Genomic DNA, 16787 nt, shown 5'->3' on the forward strand with positions numbered 1-16787 from the left:
AGTGTAATTTGAAATAAGGTAATGTGATTCCTCCAGTTTTGTTCTTTGTGCTAAAGATAGCTTTGGCTATTCTGGGTCTTTTATGGTTCCATGTAAATTTTAGGATTGCTTTTTCTGTTTCTGTGAAGAATGTCATTGGTGTTTTGATAGAGATTCCATTGAATTTATAGATTGCTTTGGGCAGTATGGACATTTTAACAATATTGATTCTTTCAGTCCATGAACATGGAATATCTTTCCATTTGTTCCTGTCCTCTTCCATTTCTTTCATCAGCATTTTATAGTTTTCATTGTAGAGATCTTCTTTGGATAAGTTAATTCTGAGGTACTTAATTTAATTTGTGGCTATTGTAAATGGGATTACTTTTTTGAATTGTTCATTTTTGGCATATAGAAATGCTACTGATTTTTGTATGTTGATTTTGTATCCTGCAACTTTACTGAATTTATTCGTTCTAAATGGTTTTTGTGTGTATGTGTGTGGATTCTTCAGGTTTTTCCAAATATAAGATCATATCATCTGCAAATAAGGATAATTGAAGACTTCTTCCACTCCAGTTTGGAACTTTATATCTTTTTTGTTTGTTTGTTGGATTGTTCTAGCTAGGACTTCCAGTACTGTGTTGAGTAAGAGTGATGAAAATGGCCATTCTTGTCATGTTCCAGATTTTAGAGGAAAGGTTTTCAGTTTTTCCCCATTCAGTATGATACTAGCTGTGGTTCTGTCATATATGGCTTTTATTATGTTGTGGTATGTTCCTTCTATTCCCAGTTTTTTGAGGGTTTGTATCATGTAGGGATGTTGAATTTTATCAAATGCTTTTTCAGCATCAATTGAAATGATCATATGGTTTTTGTCCTTCATCTTGTTGATATGATGCATCGCACAGATTAATTTACATTTGTTTAACCATCCATCCTTGCATCCTAGTATTTTCTTTTTTTTTTTTTTTTTTTTTGAGACGGAGTCTCACTTGTTTGCCAAGGCTGGAGTGCAGTGGCGCAATCTCGGCTCACTGCAAGCTCTGCCTCCTGGGTTCACGCCATTCTCCTGCCTCAGCCTCCCGAGTAGCTGGGACTACAGGTGCCCACCATCACGCCCAGCTAATTTTTTGTATTTTTATTAGAGGCAGGGTTTCACAGTGTTAGCCAGGATAGTCTCAATCTCCTGACCTTGTGATCTGCCCACCTCGGCTTCCCAAAGTGCTGGGATTACAGGCGTGAGCCACTGCGCCTGGCCTCGGTTTGCTAGTATTTTCTGGAGGATTTTTGCATCAATGTTCATCAGAGATATTGGCCTGCAGTTTTCTTTTTTTGATGTGTGTTTGTCTGGTTTTGGAATCAGGGTAATACTGGCCTCATTCATATAATGAATTCGAAAATATTCCCTTCTTTTTTACTTTTCAGAATAGTTTAAGTAGGATTGTATTAGTTCTTCAAATGTTTGGTAGACTTCAGCAATGAAGCCATTGGGTCCAAGGCTTTTCTTTACTGGGGGACTTTCTGTTACGGCTTTGGTCTCATTACTTACTATCGGTCTGTTCAGGTTTTGGATTTCTTCCTGGTTCAGTCTTGGTAAGTTCTATGTGTCTAGGAATTTGTCCTTCTTCTAGATTTTCCAATTTATTGGCATACAGTTGCTCATAGTAGCCACTAATGATCCTTTGGATTTCTGCAGTATCAGTAGTAATGTCTCCTTTTTAATTTCTGATTTTATTTTTAAATGTGCATACTTTTTCAGAAAGAATTTCTAAAGAAAAAGATACATATGCCAAAATAGAAGTATAATATTATTCATCACTTTATGTATAACAACAAAAAATTAGGAAGTAACTTAAAAGACTAAATAGTAGCCTGTTGATTAAATACCTTTGATTTGCAGTGTGGTAGTTCATCAGATGTTTATTGTGTTTTGTGTTTACGTCTGTGTAAGATAGACCTAAATAGAAATATAAGATACAGTTAGTTTGAGGAGCATTGTATTATGGAGAGTTGTGTACACATGTGAAAAGTGAAATAGTATAAAACAGTAGATGAGAGAAAGAGCCTTGCCTCTTCTTTAATATCTTTTCTTAGAATTGAAGGTAATGCCTTATGGGAGTAGGGCCTTATTAAATGTTAATGATTAACATTTTGAAGATTATTAAGGTTTTTAAAAAGCGAATCCCTGTTTTTATAAGCTATACTTACCTTAGCATGTGAAATCATGATTTTGCACCATTTGGAATAAGCATTCTGTTTTAAAAGTTCTTAAATTTTCTTGAGCTTTTTGTTTTGAAACATCTTTAGCTTGTGGGTTTTGAAAGGCCTGTGATTTTCCCTCCTATCGTAGAAGTATGCTGGCCTGGTGGTTACCAACCACACTTAGAGAAACTCTGTTCTCACATTTCATTAAATCGTAAGTTCTTTAAATTTTTTTGGTTATAGACGCCTTTGAGGATTTGTGAAAAGTGGTCCCACTCAATGTAAAATACATGCATGCTTGCACAGAATTTGCATACAATTTCAGAAGATTTGTCTCATCATTGGGGGAGAGTTGAAACGTATGATTATCATTGTTAATCCATTCCCAGGTATACTAGATTTGACTAATTTGCTTTTAGTCTTTATAATTATTTGGGACATTTCCTATCATTTCTCTCACTATTCCAGAGTAGACTACATAGAAACACTGATTTCTCTGTAATTAACAAATTTGTTTGATTTTCAGATGTTTGTGGATGTGTTCTTTTTACAGACTATCATACTTTCACATTTCTAGTAGGTTATTCACACATTAACACTTTGGATTTAGACATATATAGATTAGCTATAAGTCAAAAGTGTTAATGAGGCATCTCAATAGTAAATCACAGTTGATGAAGACATGTTTCTATTTGTTAGGCCTTTGGTAGAGTAGAGTAAGATGCTGTTTTACTAAATAAGGGCTCATCATAGGAAATAAACTTAGACTACTAGAACAGACCATGCCGTATCAGCAAAAGCCCTGTGTTTGAACTAGATAGCTCCATGGCTACATAAGGAAAGAGACATAATTGCCCTCTTCTGTCTTTGGTTTTATAAGGGATGATGACACGTACTTGAGGTATTCTTCTCATTGCTACCATATAAGGTGTATTCTCTAACTTTTGAGTAAAATTAGCACAACCAAAATAAGGCCCACTGTTAAAGTAAGTACTGCTCATATGAGTCAGGATTACACTTTTGCTCACAGAGAGACATCAGTGATTGCTTGTTTTATTTCCCTACCATTCTAATCTACAAAAAGGCTTATCATTTTATTTCACAGAAAAAGGTAATAAATCCAAAGCAGTCTCTCTCTCTCTCTCTTTTTTAATTGGTATGAGGTCTCACTTGTTACCCAGGCTGGAGTGTGGTAGTGCAATCATGGCTCACTGCAGCCTCGATCTCCTGGGCTCAGGTCATCCTCCTGCCTCAGCCTCCTGAGTAGCTGGGACCACAGGTGCAGACACCATGCCCATCTAAATTTTTAAATTTTTTGTAGAGATAGGGTCTCACTATGCTGCCCAGGCTGGTCTCAAACTCCTGGGCTCAAGCGATCCTCCCACCTCAGTCTCCCAAAGTGCTAGTATTACAGGCATGAACCATTGTGCCCACCCCAGCCTTAGATTTTAAGAGGAATGTTCACATTAGACACGTAAACCAGAGATTGACATTTTAAATGTAGTTGAATAGCATTTGTAGACTGGTCAAAGTGCCAACATTATATAACAACAAATAGTGCAGGACAGAACAATGTTAAATGCTGAAGTGTGATATTATAAGGTAGATGAATAAGCACTAGGATGATAATAAATCAATTAGGATTTGAAAAAAGCTTTAATGCATATATTGGGAGGGGGAAATCAGCACATCACACATTTTCTTTACTTCTGCTCACTTTACTAGTCCCTCAGTTGCTCATAAAAACTTCACCGGGATTTTATTTATTTGTGTTGTTGAGTGGCTTGAGTAGTACTTATTGTTGGCAGGAAAGCAAGTTCTGTGAAAGTTCTCTGTCATAGGTGTAATGCTCACACATTCTTATGTAGGTGTTTTGCAAGGGGATGGTGACGCAAAAAGTCACATAGTCACGTTTATGGTATCCTGGGAAATATGTGGGAGAGAGATAACTAGAAACTGTTAACCATAGTCTCATATGTCCAGATTCAAATTTTTTATTTGACAGCAGGTACTGGAAAATATATTTAAAACAAAATTCAAGATTGCTCATTAATTAGATTTTAAGAAAAATAACACTTTCTCAGTGCGTTTTCTGCCTCAAGAAAGTCTTGTTTGTCAGATAGATATAATTTTATTAGCATAGTTCTTCAAATTTTGGTAACAGCACTGTTAGAAAAACAACAGCTTCCATTTTCCCATGGTTTGGTTCCCAGGGTTTTTGGACATGGGAAATTTCTGTTAGTGTTTCTTTCTGTAGCTCTCATGTTTATATGTTCCTTTTTTACATTTACTATGTCTGGTGGCATTCCTGCCATACCCATTGTGTTAGGGTCATGTGTTTCCAAGCATTCCATATTTGTTGAAAATATGCAGAAGATTGAAACTTGCCCTTTGGTAGTGGCTCTTTATATAGGTACATGTCTCCTACTTGTTGCCTGTAGTACATTATAGGATAATCACCTAAGTAAATTTCTTTTGAATCAGTATAAATTGTTCTATTTAGTAAACATCTGACTATTAAAATGGTGTTACCTGTCTATATTATAAATCATTTCTATTGCTGATGCCTATTTTCTTAGTTTGGCAACTGCTGGCTTATTTCCAAGGAAAAGCAAATAGAGGTTTTTGTGTACATTTTGAGTATTTCCTGCAATTTAGAAGGACAAATTTCATATATAGAGAATTCTAAGACATTGGAGTCACTGTTATGGTTAAACATTGTGCCTTTTTATGGAAAAGCTTAGGGCATGTAGGAGCTATGTTGAATGATCATATTAAAGATAAATCTTAGATGGTTAGACTTATTTAAAATGATATCTGCCATAATGGGTTATAATTTTTAAAAATGAAAGCTCTATTGGTTTGTTTGGGATAGAAGTGCTCTCAAGAGGTAATAGCCAAGGGGAAGGGTTAGTGGAGCAGGTATATCCAACTCCCTATAAATCCTAAATAACATACTTGTTTGTGGATAAGTTTTCCATTTAGTGCACTTTTGAGTTCCTTGTCTAAGTGTTCTGCTGTCTTGAGATATTAATATTTTATTTTCAGTGTAATTTTATAAAGACACAGTACTACTTTTTCTCTTGTTGTTAAAATGATTAGGAACAAATACTGGAACATTGTATGTGGAGGCTAAGCATTTTGGGTAATTTTAGTTATAAATTTTATTTGAGAACAATAAATTAATGACATGTTTAAAGGCACACAAGTATTACTGTGAGAAAATTTACTCGAAATTATAGTTACTAATTATGTTCATGTATATTATTTTAAATGTAAATCAAAACATAGAATCTTCTCTCTTCTATAATTAATCGTTATTTTGATGTTCTGTTCTGTTTAAATATTATTTTGTGCGTATGTACTTGGATGTATATCACACCTAGAGATAAAGCCTGGATCTCACTTTCCAACACCTGGGACATCTTTGTTTCCTCATGGTCTTGGTTCCTTCCTCTACCTTCTATACCAGTACTCTTTGTTTCCCTGTTCTCTTTTTTTCTTTTATTCCTGTCCTTCTCTGGCCTCTAGCTCAAGACTTCTTCACCAACATCACTTTATTGCTTCTTATCCTTCGGCCTTTTGGTACAGTGGCAACACCTAACTGTCCTGAGAAGTGACAAGAGGCCACCATTCTTTAGGAATCGATTTTGGGAAACTCATAATTGGATAGTAGTAAGCAGGGAAGGAGGATGCAGTGAATTATGTTCTGAATGTGTGGCATATTCATCTCTGTTGCTGAGTGAGGGGAAAGTTAGGCTTAGAGAAGCAGAAGGAAGTTTAAGGAAGGAAGCGAAAAGCCAGAAGGAGGTCTGACCGGTCACTTTGAAACACTGTCTTCTCTGCCCTGTATGACCTTGAAGTAGGCTTCCCGCCTATGTGAATTTGTGACATTGTGTAAGAATAAACAATAATATTGAGCATTTCCAGTGCATTTTGTGGTACGTGCTGTCCTGGTGTTTTATTTAACCTGCCCAGCAGCTCTGTGAGGCAGGTGGAATTATAGTCCTCATTTTCAAAGAGCGGAAGCTGGGACTTAGAGAGGTCAAGTAAATTCAGGTCACACAACTAGCAAATGGCAGAACATGAATATGAACTCATATTTGCCTGACTTCAAAGCCTGTGCTCAGTATTGTGGTCTTATTGTTGTATGGACATAGACAAGTTATTTAATCACGTTGAAGCACTGTTTTCCTATCTGTAAAACAGACAACTACCTTACAAAACAGAGGAATGATGAAGCATCCTCCAAAGTCCCCGATTTACTGTTCATGCTTGGTAGATTATAGTACTAATTACTTTTTCTGGGTTGTTTCTTTCTTAGGACAGTAAAACACTATGTAAGAGGAGCTACCTTCCTAAAATGACTGAAAAAAAATTTACCTTTGGGTCTTTCCTAGTAAAGTAAGATGGGCAAGCTCAAGGCTCTGATTCCATTTTCTTTTACATTCTCTCCCAAACTCCTGCAGTCTTTCCTATCTGCTTGCTGAAGACTGGACTTCCTTTTCAAGAGAAGACTTCTTGTAATCCATGATTACAGATAAAAGGGTTAAAATGCAGCTGTTCCTAGGGATGAGTTTTAATCTAAGTACAGATAACTGATATTAGATCCTTTCATACCAAAGTTAATGGGGAGGCTTGGTAAAGATAACACGCTCTTCAGGAGCATACAGTTTTCTGGTTTTCCTTCATTTCAACATCAGTGAACAGACCTGAACTCAGAGGCAGTTCCAACGTGTACAGCCATGTGTGTTTGCAACTGAAGTGAGACCACAAAGTAATGTTTTTGAAGATGCACTCAGCTACAATTTAAGTCTGTGGAAAATTGGATAGCAGTACTGAAAAATGCATTTAAAGATCAAAAAGGAAGCGTTTGCTTGTGATTAGTTTGATTTATACTGAGCTTGACCCAGGAGCCTCCCACAACTGCTTCCTTCCTACACTGTGCATTTATGAAATCCATACACACTTATGGCTGCTGTGTACAAGATGTACTGATGACAGAAAATTACTACTGCTTTAAACAAATGCAAGCTATTCAGACTTGAAAAACAGTGAAACAAACAAACCAAAAAAAGAGCTTTGCAAATAATGAATGACTTTGTAGTCTTTCCTTGGCTGCTTAGATTCATAATGCTACATCCTACCCAATTAAGAGAAAAGTAACATTTGTCTTTCTAATGAGTGAACAGATTGAGGAAGTGGTTCTGGAGATAAATGAAGCTCATAGGAATATTTAGTTAAATGCTCCTTTTTACAAGTCCTAAATTTGTTTTTCTGTGTATTGGGCATTTCCCACTATGTATAGCATTAGTTCAAGCTGATCATGCCCTTAAGTTTACATCATATGAGTAGGAAGCCTGGGTAGAGAATAATGAAAATGGTTAGAGATTCCAAAAAGACATCAGTGTCAAAAACTCAAGATGATTAATATTACCAGGCTGAAAAACTGTAAACAAAAAGGAGTTTGTATGGCATTTTAAATATATGAAAGATTGTTCAGATGTTGATGGGCATTTGTTTCCATTTGTGCTAATTGATTGAGAAAGAATTAAGATTCAGTACAGTTAAGTTCTTCCTAATACTTGTTATACAAAGTTACCAAGGGAAGTTGTGAAAGTTTTAGAAAACCTACAATATTCAAGGCTCTTGGAGAGGAGCAAATTATAAAACATGATCCCTAACCTTATGGAGCTTGTTTTGAAGCTGGAAACAGATTGGTGACAAATTATAGATGGCTTGTGTTTTCTTTACATTGTAGGAAGCAGAAGACATTTGCAATTTTTCTACTCTCATTTTATAAATAGGGAGTTGATATGATTAGAACTTTCCAGTGCGAGAGGTAATGGGGCCACCATTTGGGAATGTTAAGATGGAAGAAAAGGAGACAAATATGGAGAATGTGAAGGTAGGAAAGGTCTGTAGAAAACTCTAGTGGAAGGCAAGTAGGCTATAGGCAAGAGCAAGGTGAAAGATGATCAAGACTTGGACTGTCATAGGAGAGGAATGGAAGGATGGACAGAACACATTTACATTGTTACATTTAGTAATTTTCCTAGATGTGGTACTTAAGGAAGAGGCAGAATCCATGTGGCTATAGGATTCCTGTGCTCCATGATCTGAAAATAAGGGTGACAGAATAAAAGCAGTCCTAGAAAGAAAGGTGATTCTAAGAAATTGATTTTGAACTCTTGAGATGATAGACTCTCAAGAGATCTAGTATGTAAAGGGAGCAGAATAAGAAAAGTTATCTGGTTATGACATTGTCTTTGATTCCATTATTTTCTTTCTACGTTGTTCATTACCTTTATATTACTACTGAACTAGGAGTATTTAAGTTGCTTCTGTTGGGTACACTTAGAACAAATGCCCATAGATTTCAGTGTTTCTGTTTTCAGACTACTTTATGTGAGAATGGTGAGGTAATTTAACTGCATTCTATTTCTAGTTAATTTTTTGTTTAATGCCTGCCCTTCTTTGCTAAAATAAAATCTAGGATGACTTATGTTTACTTTCTCTCATTACAAAGATTTCAAATTTTAATTCATTTGCTGATTTTAGTAGGGAATAGATGTCCCTTTGTCTCGCAGAAGTCTTCCAGATTTGACTTTTATTTTAGGATTAAACCTGTAACTTTGTATAGGTAGCAGCTCACAGATAAACTTTTAAAACTGGCAGGGACCTTAGAAGGCCTCTGAGATCGTCTGGTGCAGGCTCTGCATTTCTCAGATCAATAATCTGAGGTCAAGGGAATAATAATACAGTAATAGCTAACATTTATTCAACTATATTATCTATGTGTAATCATTATAATAACCTGATAGCATAAGTGGAACGACCTTCCCAAAGTCCCAGAGAAAGTGGTGTATAGCTCACTCGCTTTCAGAACTGTTTTCTTTAAATGTTTTCTAAAATCATTAGGTTTTTTTTTAAACTGTGATAAAATATACATAACATGAAAGTTAACCATGTTTATCATTTTATTTTTTATTTTTTGGGAGGATGGAGTCTTGCTCTGTTGCCCAAGCTGGAGTGCAGTTGCACGATCTCAGCCCACTGCAACCTCTGCCTCCCAGGTTCAAGCAATTCTTCTGTCTCAGCTTCCCGCGTAGCTGGGATTACAGGCATGCGCCACCACGCCCGGCTGATTTTTGTATTTTTGGTAGAGATGGGGTTTCACCATGTTGGCCAGGCTGGTCTCAAACTCCTCACCACAAGTGATCTGCCTGCCTCGGCCTCCCAGAGTAGTTTATCATTTTAAAATGTATAATTCAGTTGCGTTCACTGAATATAGTCACGGTGTTGTGCAACCTTCTGACTTACCTATTTCTAGAACTTTTTCATCATCACAAACAGAAGCTCTGTATAACATTTTAGTTTCAAGTACTAGAGAAATACTGGTTATTTACTTGCTTTTTCGTGCCTAGTCTCTCCCATCTTGCAGCAACTCAGTATTCAGTGTGATCTACTTATACTTATTGAATGCTGAGCTGTCATTTGAATTTGAATGGTTTCTTTAATTTGTACTTGTTTCATATTTCTAGGTATCTATGAAAAGTTCACTGTCACTTAGCATGATATATCTGCTTCTTTTGAGGCAATGAAATATATACACACGAAATTTGAAGGAGATCAGACTAAATAATGTAAACACATAGAAGATTTTATTGAGCAGGGGAAGAAAGACTAAGGATTAAGGACTGTGACATACACAAAAAAGTTGGATTGTCTCAGATACAAAGAGTTTCCCTTCTGCAAATGCCTAGAGCAGGAAGCACACCCAGTATAAAAGATATTTGGGCTTGGAATCTGAAAGAATTCAATTCCCAAACCCTGGATATGAACTGGACTCAACAGGAAGGATTGTTTAGCAGATCTTCCCTCTCTATTCCTCTTTGTGCTCAAACAAAAATACAGCTGTTAAAAGAGTTTTAAAAAATTATTTCTAAAAGAGTATAAAAACCCCATTCAGATTGCATTCTTTTTATTCTGCTAAAATGTGAAGTTTCCTTGGCTGCTCCTCTTCTCTTCCTGATTCATAAAAAATCACAAACTACTGTTGCACAATAAAGAAATGGAGAAATGATAAGGGAATCTTTCTCAGAAAATTCAGTTTTTTTTTATAGAGCAAATAAGGATATAAGAAAATAAACATTTAAATCATTTGAATTTTATCTTTACATGCTAAAATTCTGTACATGTTAAACAAGATAGTTTTGTGTTAACTTCAATAGTATATTAATATACTTTTGGTATAAGCAAAAGTATAATTTTTATCAGCATTTATTATTCTTTTTCAAAGAGTGACACTCCTAATGAAATATATTTATTACAGCTAAAAGATGGCGGCAAGGCAGCCCAGGCAAATGTAAGAATAGGCGATGTGGTTCTCAGCATTGATGGAATAAGTGCACAAGGAATGACTCATCTTGAAGCCCAGAATAAGATTAAGGGTTGTACAGGCTCTTTGAATATGACTCTGCAAAGGTAAGTTGCTTTTTGTTTGTCCCTGAAAGAGAAAACAACATTGAGGAATGTGTTTTTGTGTGTCTGACTCACGGTGTTAACTAAGACTCAATTTCTGCTACCATCGTTTCAGGTAAATAAAAAATATAATGGCTCTTAAATTGGATAATTGAGCAGCATGAGAATTGCTGAAAGCTATGAGTTATTTCCCCATCAAAAGGCATCTATTCCCATACTAATAAAAATTGTGTAGGCCTGTAATCCCAGCACTTTGGGAGGCCAAGACTGGAGGATTGGTTGAGCTAAGGAGTTTGAGACCAGCCTGGCCAATATAATGAGTCCTCGTCTCTACAAAACATGAAAAAATTAGCCAGGCGTGGTGGCATGTGCCTGTAGTCCCAGCTTTCCAGGAGGCTGAGGCAGGAGGATTGCTTGAGCCCAGGAGGTCGAGGTTACATTAAGCTCTGATCGTGCCACTGCACTCCATCCTGGGTAACAGAATGAGACCCTGTCTCAAAAAAAAAAAAAAAAAAAAAAATTGTGTATACAGCTTCAGAGAATTCAGGAATTCTTAAAATTTCTCAATGGAGTGCAGGCTAAGAATTCTTTCTGTTAGGTAAAATTCTGAGCAGTATATTAAAGGGTATTCTTTTAGGATATGATTTGGCTTTCGTTAGTTTGTCCTTTTCTCTTTTTTTTTTTCTGAGTAGAAAAATAATTTTTAATAGAGTCATTTGAAGGCTGGACTTTTTGAACTTATTGCTTTCTAAAGTCACTCTGGCCTCAAATTATAAAATAATGAATCATCACATTGTTTATAATATATCAGGTATTTTGAGCATCCCATTATTTGAAACCTGCACCAAAATCATCTGGAGTGCTTGTTAAAAATACTGATGTCTATACTGAATCCGAATTTCTGGAAGGAAAGACCAGGAGTTATATTTGTTGAAGTTCTCTGTGGTTATTATGACTTACAAAGTTTGATCACTGTAGTGTCCTGGGCTGAAGGCAAGGGAGGAGAAAGAGGGAATGGAGAGTGATGGAAGTGTAGCTGTGAACCTTCAGCTTTATAATGAAGGTAGCTTGATCATATACGAGGTAGTTATGGAGAGTTTTAAAAAAATCTTGTTTTTGATGATTACGAAAAGTGTTCTGAATTCTATCAAATTTGGAAAACACCACTTTTTCTCCCTCCCCAATCTCTTCCATAATTAATATAATTATCTTAGTCTTCCATAAATTATCATGCATATTATGAATCTTTAAGAGGGAAATAGGCTGGGTGCTGTGGCTCATGCCTGTAATCCCAGTACTTTGGGAGGCTGAGGCGGGTGGATCACCTGGGGTCATGAGTTTGAGACCAGCCTGGCCAACATGGTGAAACCCAGTCTCTACTATAAATACAAAAATTAGATGGGTGTGGTGGTGCATACCTGTAATCCTAGCTACTTGGGGGCTGAGGCAGGAGAATCACTTGAACTCTAGAGGCGGAGGTTGCAGTGAGCCAAGATCATGCCACTGCACTCCAGCCTGGGCAACGGAGCGACACTCTGTCGCCCCACCCCCGCAAAAAAAATTAAAAAAAAAAAAAGAGGGAAATAAAACCTGGTACCTTCCCAACATATTTGGCTATGGAACCTTTTTCTTGGAGCCTCTCCTAGGAGTCGTGTTTTGTGAAAAACACTTAGGCAGTGCTTCTCTGCTTTTTGCTACTGCTGTCCTAGGTGATTGCTAGTGAAAGGATTTCTACAGGATAAATTATATTTACCTGTCGGAGTATCAATTTGGTATTAAAACTGAATAGGAAATTGTTTTTACAAACTTTGACTTAGACATACAGATCTATTTTGAGGTATTATGACTTTCTAAGCAGTTTCCTCTTTAGGGTCTTTTTAAAAAACTTAGAGAAATTCTTTTCAATGGGACTGCTGAATCAATGTTTATATGTATTTTAAATTTTGATAGGCTATTAGCTATATATTTTAATGCATAGGAAAGTAGTCAATAAGAAAAGTAATTGGTTATAAAAAATTTGTTTCATTAGTATTCTTCTGTTCTCTATATTGAGACATGTAACATGAAAGTTGTTACTAATCAATGAAAGTAAAGTCATTTTTAATTTACGAAGTATGAATTTTGAAGGGAAATCAAGAGGTCAAGGAGCTTAACTTGTTTGAGACATCAAGAAAGCAAAACAAATAGAGATGATGACAAGCTGTTTTACACATTCTAAAACTGAAAGTTTATTTAAGGGTATGAGCTCTTTCATGGGTTGCCTACAGTTTCTTTCATACCAGCCTGCTTGTTTTCACATTGTGCTGCTTATTTTATGACCCAGGAACCAGTATCTTATTTTCTATTGAAAACACTTCTGAGCCCCATAAGAATAGATAAAAACCAGATGTTGCCCTGTTAGGATGCCTTTCCAATTTATGTAATCTGCTACTGATTCTAATAAAGATTCTTTAAGGCTGCTTAAATACAGAATCTGACAAACCAACTTACAAAATTGGCTTGTTATAAACATTTGAGTATACTACTTAATCATATCTTCATATTTCTAAATAATAGACATTCAAGGACCCAAACTACTGGGGAGTATTTTAGAGTCCCATTGTTATTCATTGGCATTCTCTTCAAGTTTTTGAACAGTTCTTGTGTTAGGTAATGTCAGCCTGTTTTGATAGAGTGTGTGGTTAACAAAATTTGTAGTATAACATTGACAGTGCTACTGAAGAAATACTTTTGCCTTTTAAGGAAAAAAGTACAACTTTGAAGAGTTATCTTTGATTCTTTTCTATACCAGGACCATTCTCTCCTTAAGTTTTATCTCTTATATCAAAGTAAGTATGTTTTCCAAGTTTGAACAGCATTCTTTTTTTTTTTTTTGAGACTGAATCTCGCTCTGTCGCCCAGGCTGGAGTGCAGTGGCACCATCTCAGCTCACTGCAACCTCCACCTCCCGGGTTCAAGGGATTCCCCTACCTCAGCCTCCTGAGTAGCTGGGATTATAGGCACATGTCACCATGCCTGGCTGATTTTTTTGTATTTTCAGTAGAGATGGGGTTTCGTCATGTTGTCCAGGCTGGTCTCGAGCTCCTGACCTCAAGTGATTCACCTGCCTTGGGCTCCCAAAGTGCTGGAATTACAGGCATGAGCCACTGCGCCCAGCCTGAACAGCATTCTTTTTTTTTTTTTTTTTTTTTTGAGACAGAGTCTCACACTGTCACCCGGGCTGAAGTGCAATGGCACAATCTCAGCTCACTGCACCCTCCACCTCCTGGGTTCAAGCAATTCTCCTGCCTCAGCCTCCCAAGTAGCTGAAACTAAAGGCACGCACCAACACGCCCAGCTAATTTTTGTATTTTTAGTAGAGATGGGGTTTCACCATGTTGGCCAGGATGGTCTTGATCTCTTGACCCTGTGATCCGCCCACCTTGTCCTCCCAAAGTGCTGGTATTACAGGCGTGAGCCACCACACCCGGCCCTGAACAGCATTCTTAATTGTCCTCTGGTCACTTCTTCATTCCACTTCTCACCAACCAGATTACTCTGAATTCTGCCAAACTAAGTTACCTACAAGAGTACTTTCTCAGTGAACTCTTCCCTTCGTAAACTTGAAGTTTTCTGCATGAATGTGTACTACTATCATTTACAGACTTGTCTTAGTCCAGTTTCCTAGAGCAGAGTCTGAGATGGGGATTCTTGTGCAAGTGATACAGTAAGGGATTCCTTTAAGGAAAGGAGTGAGTGAAACAGGGTTGGGAAGCAGAAGAAACTGAGATGAGCAAAGGTGTGATTTCAGGGGATATCCAGCTTCACTTGATCCAGCAGGAAACTTGGGAACAAAATTGCACTACAGAGTGAGTCTGTCTTGCCTTGAGGCAATGAAACTGGGCTTTTGTACCACCTTCCTTGTATTTGCTAGTTATTAGCCGTCAGCTGCCCTGGAAGTATGTTGTGTGAGTAAACAGAGAAGAGGGCTAGGAGGTAGCTTATATTGCTTCCAAAGAAAGTTACTGGTGTGAACCATTAGAAGCAATGGAAGAAACACCTGGGGAATGGGTGTACCAAACCATTAGAAGGGTTCCAGGAGATCTAAGCTGGGCACAGACAACAGCACGTGCTATGAGAGTCTATCCAGACTAATCCCTCTGCTCAGAAGGTCGTGTTCTTTGTAATCGAGTCCTCCTCACATTGTCCTCTCCAGATCACCACCACTCCACTGAATGCCCTCTCTTCCATTTAGGATAGGTTTCTCGCCATCCTTCTCTTGCCTTTATGCCCTCTTATGAAATTCATTTCATCTGAAATGCCCACCACCTGTTCACTGCCAGTGCATGCCTTCACATCCACTAAACCCAAATCGAGTGTCTCCTGCCCACAGTCTGTTCCTACTATCGCACCTCATTCCTTTTTCCCCTCTGAACTTGTATGAAATAGTTTCTGCCATTCAGTTCAGCGTTTAATTATACACTATGTATAATCAGGAATAACAAGGGCAATTCCACGAGTCTTATACAGATAAACCTAATTAGCTAACAGTCATACCTAGCACTGCCTATGTTATTTATTAATTATTCCGTGTATATTAGTCCTGGTTTTCCAAGAAGACTCTTTAAGAGCAAAAACCATGTTTTTTTTTTACTCTATTTGTATTTGATAGCATCTTGTATAGTAGTCTATTTTTGATAGGCACCAGTATTATTTCCCAAAGTAGGAATCATTTATCTATTTCACTAATACTTTCTGAACTCTTACTATGTGCCGGGCACTGTTGTAGATTTTGGGGACATAGCAGTGAACAAACCAAACAAAAATCTCTGCTTTCATAGTACTGACATTTTAGAGGACTGAGACAGATAATAAACAAGTAAGCAGAATATGTAAAATATCTTGTGTGGAGAAGTGTTACAGGGAAAAATAAAGCATGTGAGGGAGCACCTTCTCACTTGGGGTACTCATGCCCAGATATCCAATAACCTACCTTCTCACTGTGGCTTTCCTTACCACCCTATTTTAAACTGCAATTCCCCAGGGAATTGCATGAGTATCCAAAGCAAAGCGAAGACCCAGTGTGGTGGCCGTCTGTCAGGGAGGTTGGTATAGCCAAGCAGAGTGAGTGAAGGCAGACCGGTTAGAAGTAAGGTCAGAGAGGTAGCAGGAAGGGAGTAGAAGTGGCGAGAAAACTTGTAGGGCCTTGTGGGTCGTTGCCTTGTTTGCAATCAAATTTAAGTTTTCTGGGGCCTATTAAAACATTGTGAGAAAGCTCTGGAAAGTTATAGCTGGTTGGCCAGGGATCTAGAGCAGGGTTTTGGAGAGAAATAACTTAGAGTCACGGAAAGGAAGGCCAGAGGAAGGAGCAGACCAGGTCTCCCCCCACCCAATAGTGGTGGCGCTGCCTTTTCCTGCTAGCACTGTAGAAACATTGGATGAGGACCACTGCTGCCCAAATTCTGCTCTCCTCCACCTAAGAATTCCCAGGGAGAGAACAAAACCCAGTTTTTGTTTTTGAAAATAAAATTACCAGTAATTTTGTTTTGTTAATTTTTTTGCATTGAATATTATTCTTATATATCCACTAATTTTTAAGAAAATATATGTGTATATTCAAAATTTGGTTTCATTTTCAGGCCCAACCTCAATATCTTAAAATAGGATTTTGATAAGAAAAAGTAAGATAAAGATACTTGCTTGAGTCAGGTGGTTTTGTAACTGTTATTTATGTCTACTTTAATTTGGGGGCATATAATAAAGCAAACACATTTTCTTTCTATGATATCCTAAAAAATAAGACTTGACTCAGTATACTCTGGGTTTCTAATGAACATAGAAGTGTGAATGGTTTTATTTTGATTTGTCTTTTATCGTTGAAAAAATTGGAAAAAACACATTTTTTTCCTGCCCCTGAAACTAATTCTAGGAGTACTGCAATTGGACTATAAAAAATTCTGTTTAAAATTATTTTTACTCTTGGGGAAGTCAGGCAAATAACAGTGCTTATTTTTAAATGTCAAATGTGTTTGCCTGTGATTTTGATCCAAATCAAAGTGGATCGTTTTTTAAAATTACATTATTTCAGTTGATACAAGAAGAAAATTACTTTCAAAAGCTTCGATGTCAAATTATTAACT

The 16787-nt window shown here is 37.1% G+C and overlaps 1 protein-coding gene across 3 annotated transcripts in view; it reads left to right on the top strand.

The window, feature by feature from the left end:
- The window catches only part of PDLIM5 (PDZ and LIM domain 5), a 215723-nt gene that overhangs the window by 59832 nt on the left and 139104 nt on the right, over positions 1-16787 (top strand). For all 3 annotated transcript variants that reach the window (XM_002814977.6, XM_009240198.4, XM_009240200.4), the window contains exon 3: positions 10520-10671. In XM_002814977.6, coding sequence (XP_002815023.2) covers positions 10520-10671 — 152 coding nt within the window. The remainder of the gene's footprint in view (positions 1-10519; positions 10672-16787) is intronic.

This window comes from Pongo abelii, chromosome 3 (assembly GCF_028885655.2).
Source record: "Pongo abelii isolate AG06213 chromosome 3, NHGRI_mPonAbe1-v2.0_pri, whole genome shotgun sequence".
NCBI classification, from domain to species: Eukaryota; Metazoa; Chordata; class Mammalia; order Primates; family Hominidae; genus Pongo; species Pongo abelii.